This window comes from Stomoxys calcitrans, chromosome 2 (genome assembly GCF_963082655.1).
Source record: "Stomoxys calcitrans chromosome 2, idStoCalc2.1, whole genome shotgun sequence".
In the NCBI taxonomy this organism is placed as follows: domain Eukaryota; kingdom Metazoa; phylum Arthropoda; class Insecta; order Diptera; family Muscidae; genus Stomoxys; species Stomoxys calcitrans.
Genome location: NC_081553.1, coordinates 14,167,079 through 14,185,252, shown reverse-complemented (window position 1 = coordinate 14,185,252; position 18,174 = coordinate 14,167,079). Strand labels below are relative to the sequence as shown.

The 18,174-nt window shown below is 38.7% G+C and overlaps 1 protein-coding gene across 1 annotated transcript; it reads left to right on the top strand.

The window, feature by feature from the left end:
* The first annotated feature begins 282 nt into the window (after positions 1 to 282).
* On the top strand, positions 283 to 14,814 carry Dr (drop). Its single transcript, XM_059363762.1, has 2 exons — positions 283 to 2,095; positions 14,255 to 14,814. The coding sequence occupies exons 1-2, from the start codon at positions 826 to 828 to the stop codon at positions 14,590 to 14,592; spliced, it is 1,608 nt and encodes a 535-aa protein (XP_059219745.1). The 5' UTR covers positions 283 to 825; the 3' UTR covers positions 14,593 to 14,814.
* The last annotated feature ends 3,360 nt before the right edge of the window (positions 14,815 to 18,174 follow it).

The window sequence follows — 18,174 nt, the reverse complement described above, 5'->3', positions numbered from 1 at the left end:
ACATACACAGAGAGCTACACTCAGTCTTTGCTTCATGCTTTCACCTTTTGAGAGAATCCATCCTTTAGCGATTGGGAGAGCCCAACAATTTGCTACGCTCTTTAACTGGGCCGCTTGATTTCACCCTGTGCCTAACAACACTTGAGTGAGTGAGTGTGTGTGTGTGCATGCTTATGCTATTGAGTGTTGCTTTGTGTGTGCCCCTTGCCATACTCTGAGCTGAGCGAGTCAAGTGAATGAACCGAGATTTCATATGAATGCTTAACAGTTCAGTTGTTAAACAGTCGTGATCTCAAGAAGACGTGTCTGATGTCAACGGAATTTTTTAATTTTTTTTTAAAGTTGTAGTTGTGTAAAGTTCACAACACAATCAAGCAATGAAAAAAAGCAACACTCACTCAAAAAATAATCAGAGAATCTAGAAAAAAGAAATAAAACCAATCAAGTGTTGTTTTTTACAATTCACTGCAAAAAAGAGAGCGCAAAACAATTTTGAAAAAGAATTTGTTAAAAATTAATCACAAACCAATCAAGGCAATTAAAAACAAATTTTCCAATTAATGGAAATAATTGCTGGCCGCAAAAAAAACGAAAAATTGATAACACCAAGTGTAATTAAAAATAATATAAAAAAAAATAAAACAAAATGAGAATAATATAAAACCTCAAGAAAAAAAGACAACAAACAGTGCAATGTTTTTTCAATAAGAAATTTTAATAAGAAAAAATATTTTCCAAAATATTAAAAAAAATCCCTTGAGTTTCTACTTTACGGACTACCATATCCCCAAAAAAAATTCCCCTCTCCCTCGGCTCGAGAAATTTATGTTGAAATTGTCATCAGGTATGACTGTCACTGGTTTACGTGCGAATATGACTAGCCCGACGGTACCGCCGCAAACCGCTATGAATTCCACCAGCTCCAGCACTACCACAGTTGTGGTCTCGCCTCCCACCACAGCCATAACGGCTACACCCACATCGCCATCGGCCCTGATAATGGCCCATCAACAGCATTTAAGAAATCTCCAGCATTCCCATCAGCACACCCTGAATAAGACCACATCGCGTCTGAGCAATTTCAGTGTGGCCTCTTTGCTGGCAGACACCAGGCCCCGCACCCCCACCAACAGCCAATATGGAGGGGGACCTGGTTCCGCGACTAGTGATAATATGCCCACAAATCTATCTAGCACTCCCTCGGCGGCCACCTCACCTGTGTCACATGAATCATCCTCATCACCCGCCTCGCCCAATCATCCGCCTCATCCACAATTCCATCCGGTCATAGGGGCCCATCATGCCCATTTCTTGCAAGCGGTGCATGCCCAGCAACAGCATGCAGCGGCCATGGCTGCCGCTGCAGCGGCGGTAGGAGCTTCGAGCAATCCAAATGTAAATCCCCACTTAAGTCATCACCTGCCTGCCCATCTGAGACACCCCAGTGCCTGTCCACCCACAGCGGCCGCGGTAACGGCGGCAGCAGCAGCGGCGGGTTCCCTGCTCTTACCCAGTGGCCTGGTAACAAATTCCAGCGATAACTCCAACAATCCTCAGACCACCACACCTCCCCAGTCATCGGCGGCCAGTTCGAATGCGAATGCCGAAACCCCTCTGAATTCCACAACCTCCACCTCAAATTCATCGACATTAACGGTACCCTCCTCCATGCTAACAGCGACGGCCAAATGTGAGCGCCATTCGCCCATAGGCAGTTCAATTGACTCGGAATTGGAATATGATGAGGATTTGAATGACCAAGATTTGGATCATGATGAAGAAGAAGATTCCATAGTTGACATAGAAGATATGAATGCAGATGATTCGCCACGTTCAACGCCAGATGGCTTGGATTCAAGTAAATCCCCTGATGAGGGTCACAACTCATTGGCAAATTCCCCGCATTTGTTATCGCCAGCTGTATTGGCTGCTTCAGGGCATGGACCCATAAGACCAACACCTTTTAGTGCTTTGGCGGCGGCAGCTGTAGCCTGGGGTGGCATAGGTGGGGCGGGAGTACCCTGGCCAGGAGCTAGGCAAATGCCACCATTTGGACCACCGGGTCTGTTTCCAGGGCAAGGTTTTGGAGGAGGAGGTAAGTGTCGAGAATTATTTCATGCTTAAGTCTTACTATGAGTAAAGCAATCATTTGTCAAGTCGTAAAGGCGATATTAGGGTGTAATGAAACTAGTGCTGGTAAAAGTTTTGAAATAAGAAAGGTTCTTGTTTGTTTGTCTTGTTTGTCTTAGTTAAACATCTGTTCATAGGCTACGGCTAGTGTATTAGGGTGTAATGTAATACATTTTTTGGTTTAAGGAAAGTTTGAAATATATTCAAAGGTTGTTGTTGTAGCTACATGTCTATATGTGGAGGTGACTCCTATAGGTGAGCAAGCTCTTTCCGGCCCAAAGGACCGCGGGAACATCATGGCCTTTGGTTATATAAAGTCGCCAACAACTGGCCTTGTCAAATCGAGCATCATAGGCACTCAGTATTTATGCAAGAGCTGGCTCCACCCGGCCTCTCGACTCTCCGCTCCATACCGTTGATTGTCCGCGACTGCACTTGCAGCTACTCCGTATGGAGCATTGCACTATCCGCAACCTGTGGACGCGCCCAGAAGTTCGCTGCTAAGCTTCTCGTGATAACAATGAACACCACACAGAGCGCGGGATGTTAGCGCGGATAAGCTCATCCGCGTATTAGGTCGAACACCCGGGTTGAGTTCTGTGGAAAACAAGAAAAACCATTTTCAGAGGTCTTTATCCCCTCACGCTAAAATGTAGAACTTCACTAGAAGTGGTGTCTCTCACCGGTCCGCTGTACTGACTATGAAAAGAGGTAAAATTGCAAATTTTGCCCATGAACATTCCACTAAGGATCAGGGGCAAACTTCTCACATATCAATGAGTGCAGTCCAATTCAAGTTTAAGGTCAATGAAAAGGCGCCCAACTTTTTATAGCCGAGTTTGAACAGCGTGCCGCTTTGCATCACCTCTATTGAGGAGAAGTTCTTATATGGCATAGTACCTCGCAAATGTCGCCAGCATTAGGAGGGGATAACCACCGCTGAAAATTTTGTCTAATAGTCTCGCCAGGATTCGAATCCAACAGCGTCATCGGTATTTGGTAGTGTTTTTATACCATCTCCAAAAAACTGCGCTAAGTAAGGTTCAAATCAGTACATGTTTTGATATAGCTGCCATATAAACCGATCTTGGGCGCAATTCACGTCCGATTTAATTGAAATTTCGCACGTGGTGTTTTGGAATCACTTCCAACAACTGTGCTAAGTTTGATTCAAATCGGTTTATTATCTGGTATAGCTGTCATATAAACCGATCTTGATCTGGGTCTTGACTTCTTGAGCCTCTAGAGGGCGCAATTCTCGTCCGATTTAACTGAAATTTTGCATGAAATGTTTTGTTATGACTTCCAATAACTGTGATAAGTATGGCGTAAATCGGTAGAGAACCTGATCTAGCTGCCATTTAAATCCGAGCTGGGGTCTTGACATCATGAGCCTCTAGAGGGCGCAATTCTCATCCGATTTGGCTGAAATTTTCTATGAGATGCTTTGTTGTGACTTCCAATAACTGTGCTAAGCTTCATTCAAATCGGTTCATAATCTGGTATAGCTGTCATATAAACCGATCTTGGATCTTGACTTCTTGAGACTCCAGAGGGCGCAATTGTCGTCCGATTTAACTGAAATTTTGCATGAGATGTTTTGTTATGACTTCCAACAACTGTGCTAAGCTTGATTCAAATCGGTTTATAATCTGGTATAGCTGCCATATAAACCGATCCGGGGTCTTGACTTCTTGAGCCTCTAGAGGGCGCAATTCTCACCCGACTTGTCTGAAATGTTGCATGGGCTGTTTTGCTATGACTTCCAATAACTGTGCTAAGTATGGCGTAAATCGGTATAGAACCTGATATAGCTGCCATATAAACCGATCCGGATTCTTGACTTCTTGAGCCTCTAGAGGGCGCAATTCTCATGCGATTTGGCTGAAATTTTGTACAACGGCTTCTCTCATGACCTTCACGTGTGACGTGTCTAATATGGTCGGAATCGATCAATAGCTTGATACAGCTTCCATATAAACCGATCTCCCAATTTAGCTTCTTGAACCCCTACAAGGCGCAATTCTTATCCGAATGAACTGAAATATCACACAATGACTTCTACAATATTCAGCATTCATTTATGGTCCGAATTGGACTATAACTTTATATAGCTCCAATAGCATAACTGTTCTTATTCAATATTCTTTGTTTGCCTAAAAGGAGAGATGCATAGAACTCGACAAATGCGATCCATGGTGGAGGGTATATAAGATTCGGCCCGGCCGAACTTAGCACGCTCTTGTTTAATTTTTATTTTGGTTTATTTTCATTATTTTTAATTTTTATTTTGTTTTTATTTTAATTTTTTTTGTTACTTTATATTTTTTTAATTTTTTTTTTTATTTTATATCCTTTTATTTTGCGTTATTTTATTTTTTTTATTACTTTATTCGCCTTGCCAAATATTACCTCCATCTGTTCAATCCATCCTTTTTCCCTTCTGCAAGTTTTTGAGGGTAATTGAACTCTCTCCCCAAAAAAGAACATGGCATGTAGGCTTCCTTATTAATCATTTAAATATTTTGTTAAGATCATTATGATGATCCCCTTCATCACAATCATAATCATAATGATAATCATCATGCACAACATTGGCATTACCATGCATTACCAGCCGTCAGACCAAAGGCAGGCACCACCAATGAGTCAATGGATTTTATCAGCGTCATGTTCTCTTGTTCATGGCCATGCGGGTTATCCGGGCAAGTTTACTGAGCTTTGACTACCAAATGGCTGGACTTCTGTTTTTCTAATTGAAATTGAAATGAAAATTTAAAAAAAATCAACAACAACAACAATAACAGTAACACATGGCATTGTCGGCAACCATTTTGTGTGGCCAAAGGGGGGTTTCTATAACATCACCATCATCATCATCATCTTCATTCGTTAGCTTGCTTTGGTCTCCCCATGACCAATTATGTTATTAAAAAGAAATTTAAATATTTATACAAAAATAACAAAAACAAAAAAACTCTTCCGCTTTGTGAGGTTTTTGCTCTCTTCTCTCTCTTATCAAGATCTCTTGGTGCAAGGGGATTTTGCCAGGTACACAAAAAAGTACCTTTTGAAACTTAAAATGCACAATTCACACTTTAGTCTACATTTTATAACACCACCCACCCTCAGGCTTTGCTTTTCGTGTGTGTGTGTGTGAGAGAGTTTTTTAAGAAACCAATCCCCAATGAAGAAAAACCATTTTTGCATAAACTTAAGGCAATGGTTTTTATTTTTGTCTTATGGTGTTTTTGTAGCTTTTATGAAAAAGTGTTTGTTGAAGTTAACATTTCTCACATTTAGACAAGGTGAAAAATTGTTTAAGACCCTTTGCAGTTTTTAGTTTTTCTCATTTTGTGGAAATTTCCTCTATATGGGGACATATGCTAGACATTTAGCAGTAAGTCACTTTGCAAAATCAACACTTTTTGTCCTCCCGATAACCGCTAACCCGCTTTTAGTAAATAAATTTTGTCTTAAGTTAGTCCACTTTGACTTTAAGGTTTATAATTCAAAACGACTTAAGGCTGCCACTTTGGGGCCAGGAGTTTTTTTTACCTTCTTTACTAACAGTCAGAGGACTTTGGCATATCGCTGACAATGTATGAGGCAGGAAAGATAATTGGAATAACAATTAAGTGAATTTGCTGATAGAGGAAATTGTAGTTAATTTATTTTTCATTGGAATAAAATTAGTCTTGCTTAGTAAAAGCGTGCTTAGTTCGGCCGGGCCGAATCTTGGGAATCCACCACCATATATTCTGCTAAAAATATATGCAAACTAAATTTAGTTGAAGGGCATAATTTTATTCTACAGCTTCTGTCAAACCAGCAAAATTAAACCTTTATTAAAAGGATAATAGAGAGACCGGTTTATATGGGAGCTATATCAGTTTATAGACCAATTTGAACCGTATTTCACACAGTTGTTAGAAGTCATAAGAGAACACTGTGGGGGGAGCTATATCAGGTTCTTGACCGACTTGGACCGTACTTGTCACAGTTGTTAAAAGTCATAACACAACACTAAAAGCAAAATTTCAATCAAATCGGACAAAAATTGCGGCTTGTAAGGGTTCATGAAGTCTAATCGGGAGATCGGTTTATATGGGAGCTATATCAAGTTCTTGACCGATTTGGACCGTACTTGGCACAGTTGTTGCAAGTCATAACAAAACATTACACGCTCAATTTCAGCCAAATTGGATAAACATTACGGTTTCCAGGGGCTAAAGAAATCGGGAGATCGGTTTATCGGGAGCTATATTCAAATCTGAACCCATGTGGCCCATTTGTAATCCCCAATGACCTACATAAATATTAAGTATCTATTCGACCCCTATTGTGATTTCGATTTTGCAAAATGACTTCTTCTAAGACCTTCAATATGGGTGCCAAATATAATCTGAATCGGTTCATAACCTGATATAGCTCACATATAAACTGATCTGCTGATTTTACTTCTTGAAGAGACTAAGACCTACATCTAAACGTTTGCTTCTTCTGTTGTTTATAAAGGCGATACTTGCCTTATGCTAGGTAAGTTTTTGGTTTGAGAATCCACCCAGTTTTTTTTTAATTTCAAAATCCTTGGAGACTCCCGACAATATCTAGCAAGTAGTCCGCTCTCGGTTCTAACATAGTATCTTTCGAAAAAGAAATTAACGTTTGATGTTTCTTAAAAGATAATAGGGATCCTCTCTCTCTTCCATGGTTATCACGGATTAATATTTTTCTCCTGCAACTTTGTCAGCTGGTGACTATTGTGGGACAAAGTTTAGCATGTCCGCCTTTGACGCCTGGTTTCGAATCCTGGCGGGAACATACGAAAACAGTGTTTTTGCGGTGGTTATCCACTTCTAATGCGGCAACTTTGTGCCATTTCAAAAAGGGTATCTCATCCATATAAAAACTTCTTCCCAAGAACGGCACGCCGTTTGGTATGATATCAAAACAATACCGCATGTCATGGATAAAACGATAAGAACCGTTTGGTATTAAATGTATTGCCCAACAGTTATTACTTTTAGTACCAAACTGTTATTGGCTTTGGTACAAAACCGATATGATTTTACTACCATTTTCGTTGTCACTTAAACATTCCACTCACAAGATAGTTTATCAAATTTTCTTATAGTCTAGTTTGTCTGGTATTGTATTAATACCAAATGGCATTAGAAAGGAGGTGACTAAAATAATACCTGCAGGTTTTGGCAAAGTATCGTAATTTTCTATCAGTGCAATGGTGTCATTATTCAATGTGTTTGCGATATTGCTCTATTCCTCAACTGCTTTCCCCAGTCTAGTGTCTATGATATTTTTTTTGCACTTTTGTAGGGTGTTCACATTGCACATGGGCCAACAAGATGGTGGTTATATATGGGCGTTATCGTATGGGGTATCTGCTTAAGTTTATTCTGTTTCCATCTCAAGTGGAAGAGCCTTGTTGTCACTGCAGATACTTCCGCCTGAACTGGGCAGGTTCGTATTCAGGTTTCCGAGAAATTCCATCTGCAAAATCTGTGTATAACGTGATATACCCCGACATAGCCCTCAACATAGTCATAAGGGGATTATTAACTTATACGGTAGCAGATTGGTGTACTCTCGTTTCTAGTCATGACTCTGAATCCTGATGTTGTAGGTATAGAGTATACAATGTTAATCAGCGTAAAAATCTAAGAAGATCTAGACATGTCCGTCCGTCTGTCTGTTGAAATCACGCTACAGTCTTCAAAAATAGAGATATTGAGCTAAAACTTTGCACAGATTCTTTTTTTTTTTTTGTCCATAAGAAGGTTAAGTTCGAAGGTGGGCTATATCGGACTATATCTTGATATAGCCCCCATATAGACCGATCCTCCGATTTAGGGTCTTAGGCCCATAAATGCCACATTTAATATCAGATTTTGCTGAAATTTGGGACAGTGAGTTGTCTTAGGCCTTTTGAGATTTTTTTTTCAATTTGGCTCAGATCGGTCCAGATTTATATATAGCTGCCATATAGACCGATCCTCCGATTTAGGGTCTAAGGCCCATAAAAGCCACATTTATTATCCGATTTCGCTGAAATTTTGGACAGTGAGTTGTGTTAGGCCCTTCGACATCTTTTTTCAATTTGGTCCAGATCGGTTCAGATTTGGATATAGCTGCTTATAGAACGATTTCTTGATTTATGGTTTTGGGCCCATAAAATGCTCATTTATTGTCCGATGTCGCCGAAATTTGGGACAGTGAGTTAGATGAAGCCCCAGCCGAACTTAACACCTTTTTATACCCTCCACCATAGGATGGGAATATACTAATTTCGTCATTCTGTTTGTAACACCTCGAAATATGCGTCTGAGACCCCATAAAGTATATATATTCTTGATCGTCAAGTCATTTTAAGTCGATTTAGCCATGTCCGTCCGTCTGTCTGTCCCTTGAAATTTCTTGAGCCTCTAGAGGGCGCAATTCTGGTCCGATTTGGCTGAAATTTTGCATGAGGTGGTTTGTTATGACTTACAATAACTGTATGGCGCAAGTCGGTATAGAACCTGATATAGCTGCCATATAAACCGTTCTGGGATCTTGACTTCTTGAGCCTCTAGAGGGCGTAATTCTTACCCGATTTGCCTGAAAATTTGTACGAGGTATTTTGTTACAATTTCCAATAACTGTGCCAATCATGCTTTAAATCGGTCCATAGTCTGATATAGCTGTCATATAAACCGTTCTGGGGTCTTGACTTCTTGAGCCTCTAGAGGGCGCAATTCTCATCCAATTTGGTAGAAATTTTGTACAACAGCTTCTCCCATGACCCTCAACATACGTGTCAAATATGGTCCGAATCGATATATAAATTTGAAATTTTTCACAATGACTTCTACTGTGGTCTCCATTATGGTCCGAATCGAACCATAACTTGATATAGCTCCAATAGCATATTAATTCTTTTCTTTTATTCTTTCCTTTCCTTTGTTCGCCTAAAAAGAGATACCGCGCATAGAACTCGACAAATGCTAGCCATGGTGGAGGGTATATAAGTTTCGGCCCAACCGAACTTAGCACGCTCTTACCTGTTACTTGTTTTGGTTCCAGCTGCAGCTGATACATGCCTACTGCATCATCAGTGTATCCGCGACACCATTTGAAGCCAGCAAATAAAATTTCTTTTTGTCTCTGTTCCCAATTGGAAATTCCACATTTTTGGCTTTATTTTTAAGAAATGGATTTTTTTTACCAACAGCTTTCTCTGTTCTTATTCTTTACCACTTAAAGTAATGAAATAAAATAGCATTATAATTGTTTTTATTATAATTCAACTTCTTTACCTATCCCCATCATTCACAATTCTCTTCGCTGTTTGAAACAGGTGCCCTAGTTTATCCCCATGTCTAAATATCTGCTTCCGATAAATTTTATGGGCCACACTTTGTTAGCCATGCATTCATACATAGTGGTGTTGCATTTCCAATTTCAAGAGTTTCACTAGAGTTTTGTTTCGTTGTTGTTGTTGTTTTTCTTCTGGACTTCAAAGACTTTTACCTGTCACATTATTTTCACCGTTTTCTTTATCATACGAATCAATGATACTCGAGAGTCGAGTGTTTTGTCACACAGCAGGTTATCATCGTCAATGGCTGCTGTCAACAGTTCGTCTTCCACTTCAAGCCAGAGGAGTTTGGTGAAGAAAAATTGTACAGAAGAAGAAGAACAAGCGGCCAGACCAACAGACGGACAGACTTAGTGTTCCTGAGCCAAGAAAGATGATGGGATGGACAGACAACTGGTGTCTTTCATTTCATTTGAGCGTGTTGAACAAAAGTGAGTGTGTTAAGTACTTCTGGTGTTATAAACAAAAGGACCTCTTTTTGTACGCCTGCTTGGTCTTAACAAATAATGACAGATTTTTCATTATGATAACACGCTGACCGCCAAGTGTATCAGAAAGACAAAAGAAAAGAAAATATTTGACAAGCGGCACAAGCGTCGGCTTTTTTGGCTTTTAAGTAGCCCGAGCTACTGAAAACACAGAGCCCTTAGAGCCGCTTTAAAGTGACATATTACACTTGATTATAACAATTTTTTGGCTTGTTTTACCTTTTCTCAAATGGCTGTCATGTCATGGTAATTTTCGTTAATTAAAGCTGTAGAGATATGGGTGAAATAATCATCTTTAAGATTTCCAGCTGAGTAGGAGAGCAAAAAGCTGCATTTTTCTCAAGAGAAGATAAGCCAATAAAAATTTATTTCATTTTTTTTTATTAGAAGCTACTCTGCCCCTCTTTTTTGTTTTTTTTCAGGAATTCTTCTTTTGCCATTTAATTAGTTTTAGTTATGTGGTTTTTTTTTTTTGGTTCCTGTTCCTTTTTTTTTCTACTTTTTTGGATTCTTGTAAGAAAAGTTGTTTTCGTTTTTAGATTGTGCAATTATAGAAATTAATTGTTTGCATTGGGAAGCTACTGCGACAGCCTAGTAGAGTCAAAGTGAAACACGGCATCGAAACCGGCAACAGCAACAAAAAAACCATAACAACAATTGGCCAAGAATTGTAGGTGTGTCTGATGGTAGCAGTGGCAGTAGTTTGGCTTGTTGTGTTGCCTTAACAACGCAACATTGCCAGTAACGACTACAACACCAAAATCATACAGACGAACCTAGGGAAAGACAGACAGACAGACAACCCACCTTTAAAACACGCAACTTTGCCAGGAACCTGGTAACGTTTGTTGCCAAAACAAATACTTAAGGCCGTAACATGCATAACTTTTAACACCATTTGCAGTCAACATGGCATGCAACAGCAACGGCAGCAGCACCAGCAGCCGCCGCACCACCATTACCACACCAGAATGCAGCCATAAAAGCCATCATGGCTGGCAGCTTAGAGCCACCAATTCTAGCATTAAGGTCTAAATGGTTTTGCTGGCATGGAATGACTGTTGTTTGAGTGATGAACGGCCAGGGCAGACAGACGTATTGCCTCTGTTGTAAGTCTCACTTGCAAGCGGTAGAGTTTGGAGCTTTTAGCTTAACCAAACAGTTGCAGTTGCTTATCAGAGTTTCATGGCAAACGAAAACGACGACACTTTCTTGGGGCGAATTGTTTAATATTTGCACATGACACGCCATCTCTGATAGTTTTGGGGCAAAGAGGATTATGGCTTGCCAAAAGGCCATGCAAGGATTTGATACCTATCCTCTCCCCTCGCCACCCTCTCTCATACAACATTTCAAGCAATTTTTCACTCAATGATTCTTTTGGGTGGGGGGGTTTTGTCTGCTCTGCCACCTCTGTGAAGGCCATAAAAATTTTTCATTTGAAAATATTGCCAAGTTTTGCTGTTGTTAGTCATTTGTTGTTGACAATTGTGTACTGCTGCTGCTGCTGTTGTTGTTGTTGTTGCTTTGTATTTCAAAGGTAATTTGTTAAATATTAGCCATCATGTTGTTGTTAATATTTGCATAGAGGTGCCACATTGTCAATGTTCAAAATAATTTACATGTAGACGCATTCGGGCCTAAAGTGTTACGGGCTATTAGAGTACCAAGCTAACCACCCCACAAGCATGTCTTAGCTCAACATCTCCCTCCAGACTTTAGTCTACACTTTACTTTGACAATAGACATGAGGATGTGAAAAAAGAGTTTTTTTTTTTTTTTGTGTGAATTGTTGCTACTGTATCTTGTCACAGCAATTAGCAATATTTGCTCGTGTTATTAAAGCTATTAGCATTAGTTGTGGCATTTATTGTTGTTATTTTTTCGCTCTCTATCACTCTAGAAATATATTATTGATGACATTTAAGTTGGCATTTAACCAAAGTGCCAGCCATAGGCCACATCAATAACATGGGAAATATGAATGGGGCTTAAATAAAACTTATGGGGTAAAATTAAAAAAAAACAAAACAAATAAAAGCGTGCTAAGTTCGGCCGGGCCGAGTCCTATATACCCTCCACCATGGAACGCATTTGTCGAGTTCTTTTCCCGGCATTACTTCTTAGGTAAAAAAAGGATATAAGAAAAGATTTGGTCTGCTATTAGAGCGATATAAAGATATGGTCCGGTTTGGACCATAATTAAATTATATGTTGGAGACCTGTGTAAAATGTCAGCCAATTCGGATAAGAATTGCGCCCTTTAGGGTCTCAAAAAGCAAAATAGAGATTGATTTATATGGGAGCTGTATCGGGCTACAGACCGATTCAGACCATAATAAACACGTATGTTGATGGTCATGAGAGGATACGTCGCACAAAATTTCAGACAAATCGGATAATAATTGCGACCTCTACAGGCTCAGGAAGTCAAGATCCCAGATCGGTTTATATGGCAGATATATCAGGTTATCAACCGATTTGAACCTTATTTGAAACAGTTGTTGAAAGTAAGAATAAAATACGTCATGCAAATTTTTAGCCAAATCGGATACGAATTGCGCCCTCTAGAGGCTCAAGAAGTCAAGACCCAAGATCGGATTATATGGCAGCTATGGACCGATATAGCCCATTTACAATCCCAACCGACCTACACTAACAAGAAGTATTTGTGCGAAATTTCAAGCGGCTAGCTTTACTCCTTCGAAAGTTTGTGTGCTTTCCACAGACAGACGGACAGACGGACGGACGGACATGGTTAGATCGACTTAAAATGACATGACGATCAAGACTATATATACTTTATGGGGTCTCAGACGCCTATTTCGAGGTGTTACAAACAGAATGATGAAATTAGTATACCCCCATTCTATGGTGGAGGGTATAAAAGAATAATAATGCTATATAAGCGATGGATGCCATATAAACCGATCTTGGATCTTGACTTCTTGAGCCTCTATAGGGCGCAATTCTCGTCCGATTTGCTTGAAATTTTGCATGAAATGTTTGTTTATGACTTCCAATAACTGTGATAAGTATGGTGCAAATCGGTACATAATCTGATGTATGTGCCATATAAACCGATCTGGGATCTTAACTTCTTGAGCCTCTGGAGGGCGCAATTCTCAGCCGATTTGACTGTAACTTTGCACGTGGTGTCTTGGTATCACTTCCAATAACTGTGTTACGTATGATTCAAATCATTTCATTATCTGGTATAGCTACCATATAAACCGATCTTGGGTGTTGACTTCTTCTGCCTCTAGAGGGCGCAATTCTTATCCGATTGGAATGAAATTTTGCACGAAGTATTTTGGCAGAAATTTTGTACAACGGCTTCTCTCATGATTATCAACACACGTGTCTAATATGGTCTGATTCGATCAGTAGCTTGATACAGCTCCCATATAAACGGATCTCCTGATTTTGCTTTTTGAGCCCCTACAAGGCGCAATTCTTATCCGAATGAAGTGAATTATTCACAAAGATTTTTACAATGATCAGCATTCATGTATGGTCCGAATCGGACTATAACTTGATATAGCTCCAATAGCTTAACAGTTCTTATTCAATATTCTTTGTTTGCCTAAAAAGAGATACCGCGCACAGAACTCGACAGATGCGATCCATGATGGAGGGTATATAAGTTTCGGCCCGGCCGAACATAGCATGCTTTAACTTGTTGTTTACTTACCTCTGCCGTTTTGATCCATTTTGGTATTAGCTTTTGTATATTCATGTAACGCTCTTACTTGTTTTAGAGATAATCTAGTTTGGAGGCCACCGTAGAACAGTGATTAGCTTGTCCGCCTGTGTTCGAATCCTGGCGAGATTATCCGAAAAAAAATTGCGGTGAATTTCCCCTCCTAAAGCTGGCAAAATTTTTGAGGTCCTATACCATGTAAAAACTTCTCTCCAAAGAGGTGTTGCACTATGGCACGCCGTTCGGACTCGGTTATAAAAAGGAGCCCCCTTTTTATTGAGCTTAAACTTGAATCGGACAGCACCCATTGATATATATATAAGTTTGCCCCTGTTCCTTAGTGGAGTTTTCATGGCCAAAATATTAACATTTAACCTTTCAATTGTAAGGAAGTGCTTAAAAGGTTATCGTGAGGATTTTGTATTTATACTGGCGCCCAACATTGATATTCATTAGGAGCTGGTTTTCTTATTTTTGATTGCTTTAACATTTACAAGATCAAATTTTCATTACCATTTTTTATTAATTATTTTTTTTTTAATTTTCTAATTTTAGATGCCAATGAACCACCACGCATTAAATGCAATCTACGCAAACATAAACCCAATCGTAAACCCCGCACACCATTCACCACTCAACAGCTTTTGTCATTGGAAAAGAAATTCCGTGAAAAACAATATTTAAGCATAGCCGAAAGAGCAGAATTTTCCTCTTCCCTAAGGCTGACAGAGACACAGGTGAAAATTTGGTTCCAAAATCGTAGAGCCAAGGCGAAACGTTTGCAGGAGGCCGAAATTGAGAAAATCAAAATGGCTGCCTTGGGGCGTGGAGGTCCAGGAGCACAATGGGCCATGGCAGGATACTTTCATCCCAGTCTAATGCATTTGGGTTAGATTTTTTAAATGAAGAAAATTTAGACCCATTCAAAAGAAACACCAAAGTTCCCTCATAACAATTCATTTGTATAACCCCCTACCAGCTGAAAACAAATTTCCTCAACTAAAGGCAAAAGGCCGTACAGAGGTTTTTAAATCATTCTCAAAAACTTTAATTTAATAGAAATACTATGCGCTTAGTTATTAATTAAATTTAAATATAAACTTAATAAAACAAAAAAAAAAAAAAAAAAAACAAAAACAAAATAAAACCCCAAATTGCTGTGATGTTAGCGCATTTTAATTGTACATAATTAATAGTATACAAAAAAAAATAAAAAAAAATAAATAATTGTATAAAACACTGTAAATTATTTTCTTTTGGTAAAGTCGCAAAAGAAAAATCACCATATAAGCACTAAAATTGATTCCTATGACAAAAGCACTGTAATTTAAATGCAAAAACTAAAAACAGAGAGAATATGTAAATGCCAGAAACCCAAAAATTGTGTATAAAATAGATATAAAAAAAACCAACAGACAGGCTAGTATTTAAACAAGTCCAAGAATATTGAGAAAAAAAACTATGAACTGTATTATATTTGTATAGATTTTTCCTCCCAAAAATATCTACATTTCGGGTCTGCCTAGTTTTAAGCTTTATTTAAAAACCCATGAAATCTAAAATCACCATAATACCAAGGCATCTAATAACCAAATCCTTTTGATTTCCTACCTTAGTCCTCCACTCCATGTGGTTTAGGGTAACACACAAACAAATGCCTCTTAGACTTATCCGACAAAAAGGCTCTGCAATTAAGCAAATAGGTCTTTATCTAGAATTTATTACCACAAACTATCATAATTAATAATTATTAAAAAAAAATTAATAATAATAATATTATACTTGTATTCATAATTAATGTAATGCTGAACATAGTCATAAGTAAGAAAGTTTAAGAATCCGAGAGAGAGCTAAAAGAAAATCACAAAAAAAATTAAGAAAATATAAAATTATGGAGAAAAAAAGAAAATAATCGCAAAAAAAAATCAACAAAATATAATGAAAAACAATTTTTGAAAAAAAAATTAAATTGTGTTGTAAATGACAATGGGAATTTCCGAAAGGGGTGTTAAGGCTACAATCGAAATATACTTCACAAAAAACAAGTAAAAAGGCGTTAAATTCGGCCGGGTACCCCACCTCGGGTATATATGTAAACCACTTTCGTCACAAGCCGGTGAAAATTGCATAATTTATGCCCCCATTACAGCTTTATCGAAATATGGTACGATTTGGACCACATTTGACACGGATATTCAGAGAAGTCTAATAAGTACAAGTCATCGTTCAATTTTGTTGAACAAAATATTGGTCTTTCTGGTAGCCATATTCAAATATAGAACGATCTGAACCATATACGACACGGACATCGAAAAGCCTAACATAAGTCACGGTGTCATATTTCAGCGAAATTGGATTATAAATATGCTTTATATGGGGCCAAGACCTTAAATCGAGAGATCGGTCTATATGGCAGCTATTACCAAATCTGAAGCAATCTATGCCACATTGCAGAAAGTTGTTGAAGAGCCTAACGCATCTCACTGTCCCAAATGTCGGCGAAATCATAATATAAATGCGACTTTTATGGGCCTTAAATGTAGAGATCGGTCTATATGGCAGCTATATCCAAATCTGATCCGATCAGGGCCACATTAAAGAAAGATGTCAAAGGGCCTAAGACAACTCACTGTCTCAAATTTCAGCGACATCAGGAAATAAATACAGCTTTTACGGGCCCAAAACCTTAAATCGAGAGATCGGTCTATATGGCCGCTGTATACAAATCTGCACCGATCTGGGCCAAATTGACAAAGAATTTCGAAGGGCGTAAAATAACTTAAGGTTTCAAATTTCAACAAAATCGGATAATAAATTTGGCTTTTATAGGCCTAAGACCCTAAATCGGTCTTAGGCCCATAAAAGCCATATTTATTATTCGATTTGTATTGGGCTTTTCGATATGCTTCGTCAATTTGGCTCAGATCGGCCAAGATTTGGATATAGCTGCCATATAGACCGATCCTCCGATGTAGGGTCTTCGGCTCATAAAAGCCACATTTGTTATCCAATTTTTCTGAAATTTGGGAGAGTGAGTTGTGTTAGGCACTTCGACATCCTTCGTTAATTTGCTCCAGATCGGTCCAGATTTGGTTATAGCTGCCATATAGACCGACCCTCCGATTTAGGGTCTTAGGCCAATAAAAGCTAAATTTATTAACCGATTTTGCTGAAATTTGGGACAGTGAGTTGTCTAAGGCCTTTTGACATCTTTCTTCCATTTGGTCCAGATCGGTTCAGGTTTGGATATAGCTGCCATATAGACCGATTTCTCGATTTAAGGTTTTTGGCACATAAAAGGTGCATTTATTGTCCGATGACGCCAAAATTTGGGACAGTCAGTGAAGTTAAGCCCCTTGACACACTTCTGCAATATGGCACAGATCGGTCCAGAATTGAGTATATCTTCCATATAGACCGATATCTCGGTTTTAGGTGTTGGGGCCATAAAAGGCGCATTTATTGTCCGATGCTGCTGAAATTGGACACAGTGAGATTAGTTAGGCTCTTCGACGTCCTTTTTCAATTTGGCCCAGATCGGTCCAGATATGAATATAGCTGCCATATAGACAAATCTCTCGATTTAAGGTTTTGGGCCCATAAAAGACACATTTATTGTCCGATTTCGCCGAAATTTGGGACAGATTTGAATATAGCTGCCATGTAGACCGATATCTGGATTTAAAGTCTTGGCCGCATAAAAGGCGCTTTTATGATCTAAATGAAAATTTTTTGAGAGTAGAACAAAATTTTGCAGCACTTATGGCCAATCTTGGCAAAATGGGAGAACAGGCAAAATCAGAAAACTTTATTTGGAACTAAGTATCTGGGGAAACACCCCTAAAAAAAATACAAAGGTGACATGTGAGGTGGTCGGCGCACTACTGTACCACAGTAGTGGTGTAGGGTATACAAATTGGTTATTGTCATCTCTTTTATTTAAAGTTATTTTAGAGTGCAGCGAAGCAGATTGTAAGTATATTTTATGCCATCTGTATATAAATGTCAGGCTACTGTCATTTCCGTTTTTTAAAATTTTAAAATCTTTATAGATTTTTTTTTATTTTATTTTTAATTTTGATTTGTTCTTGTAATATATTTTAAATTAAAATATAGAGACTAAAATTCAAACATTTCCGCTGCCATTTCAAACAAAGGTGAAATGGCGCTTACTCTGTGCTCTACGTTGTTGAAACTTTGTTGCCCTACAATTAACTTAAGTAAACTTAAGTAAAATGGCACCCAACATTAAACTTCCATAGGCTGGTTTATAAAACTTTACACGCTATTCCCTCTGTGATGTGTGGTTTGGTCCAAATCAAGGCATATTGGAACTTCAAGTAGTAACCAAAACATATCGTGACCGTTTAGAACAAAAATAAAATAACAAAAACCCTCATCAGGGCAAAAAGAAGTGCAGTAGCAAATGTGTGTAGGATGTTAACAAAAAGTCAATGTCATTACACGCACAGTTG

Excerpts from the sequence above, each read along its gene's own strand:
- Dr (XM_059363762.1), top strand. The coding sequence starts at position 826 with ATGTTGAAATTGTCATCAGGTATGACTGTCACTGGTTTACGTGCGAAT. Across the intron at positions 2,096-14,254 it reads GCAAGGTTTTGGAGGAGGAG|ATGCCAATGAACCACCACGC; the intron begins GTAAGTGTCGAG and ends TTCTAATTTTAG.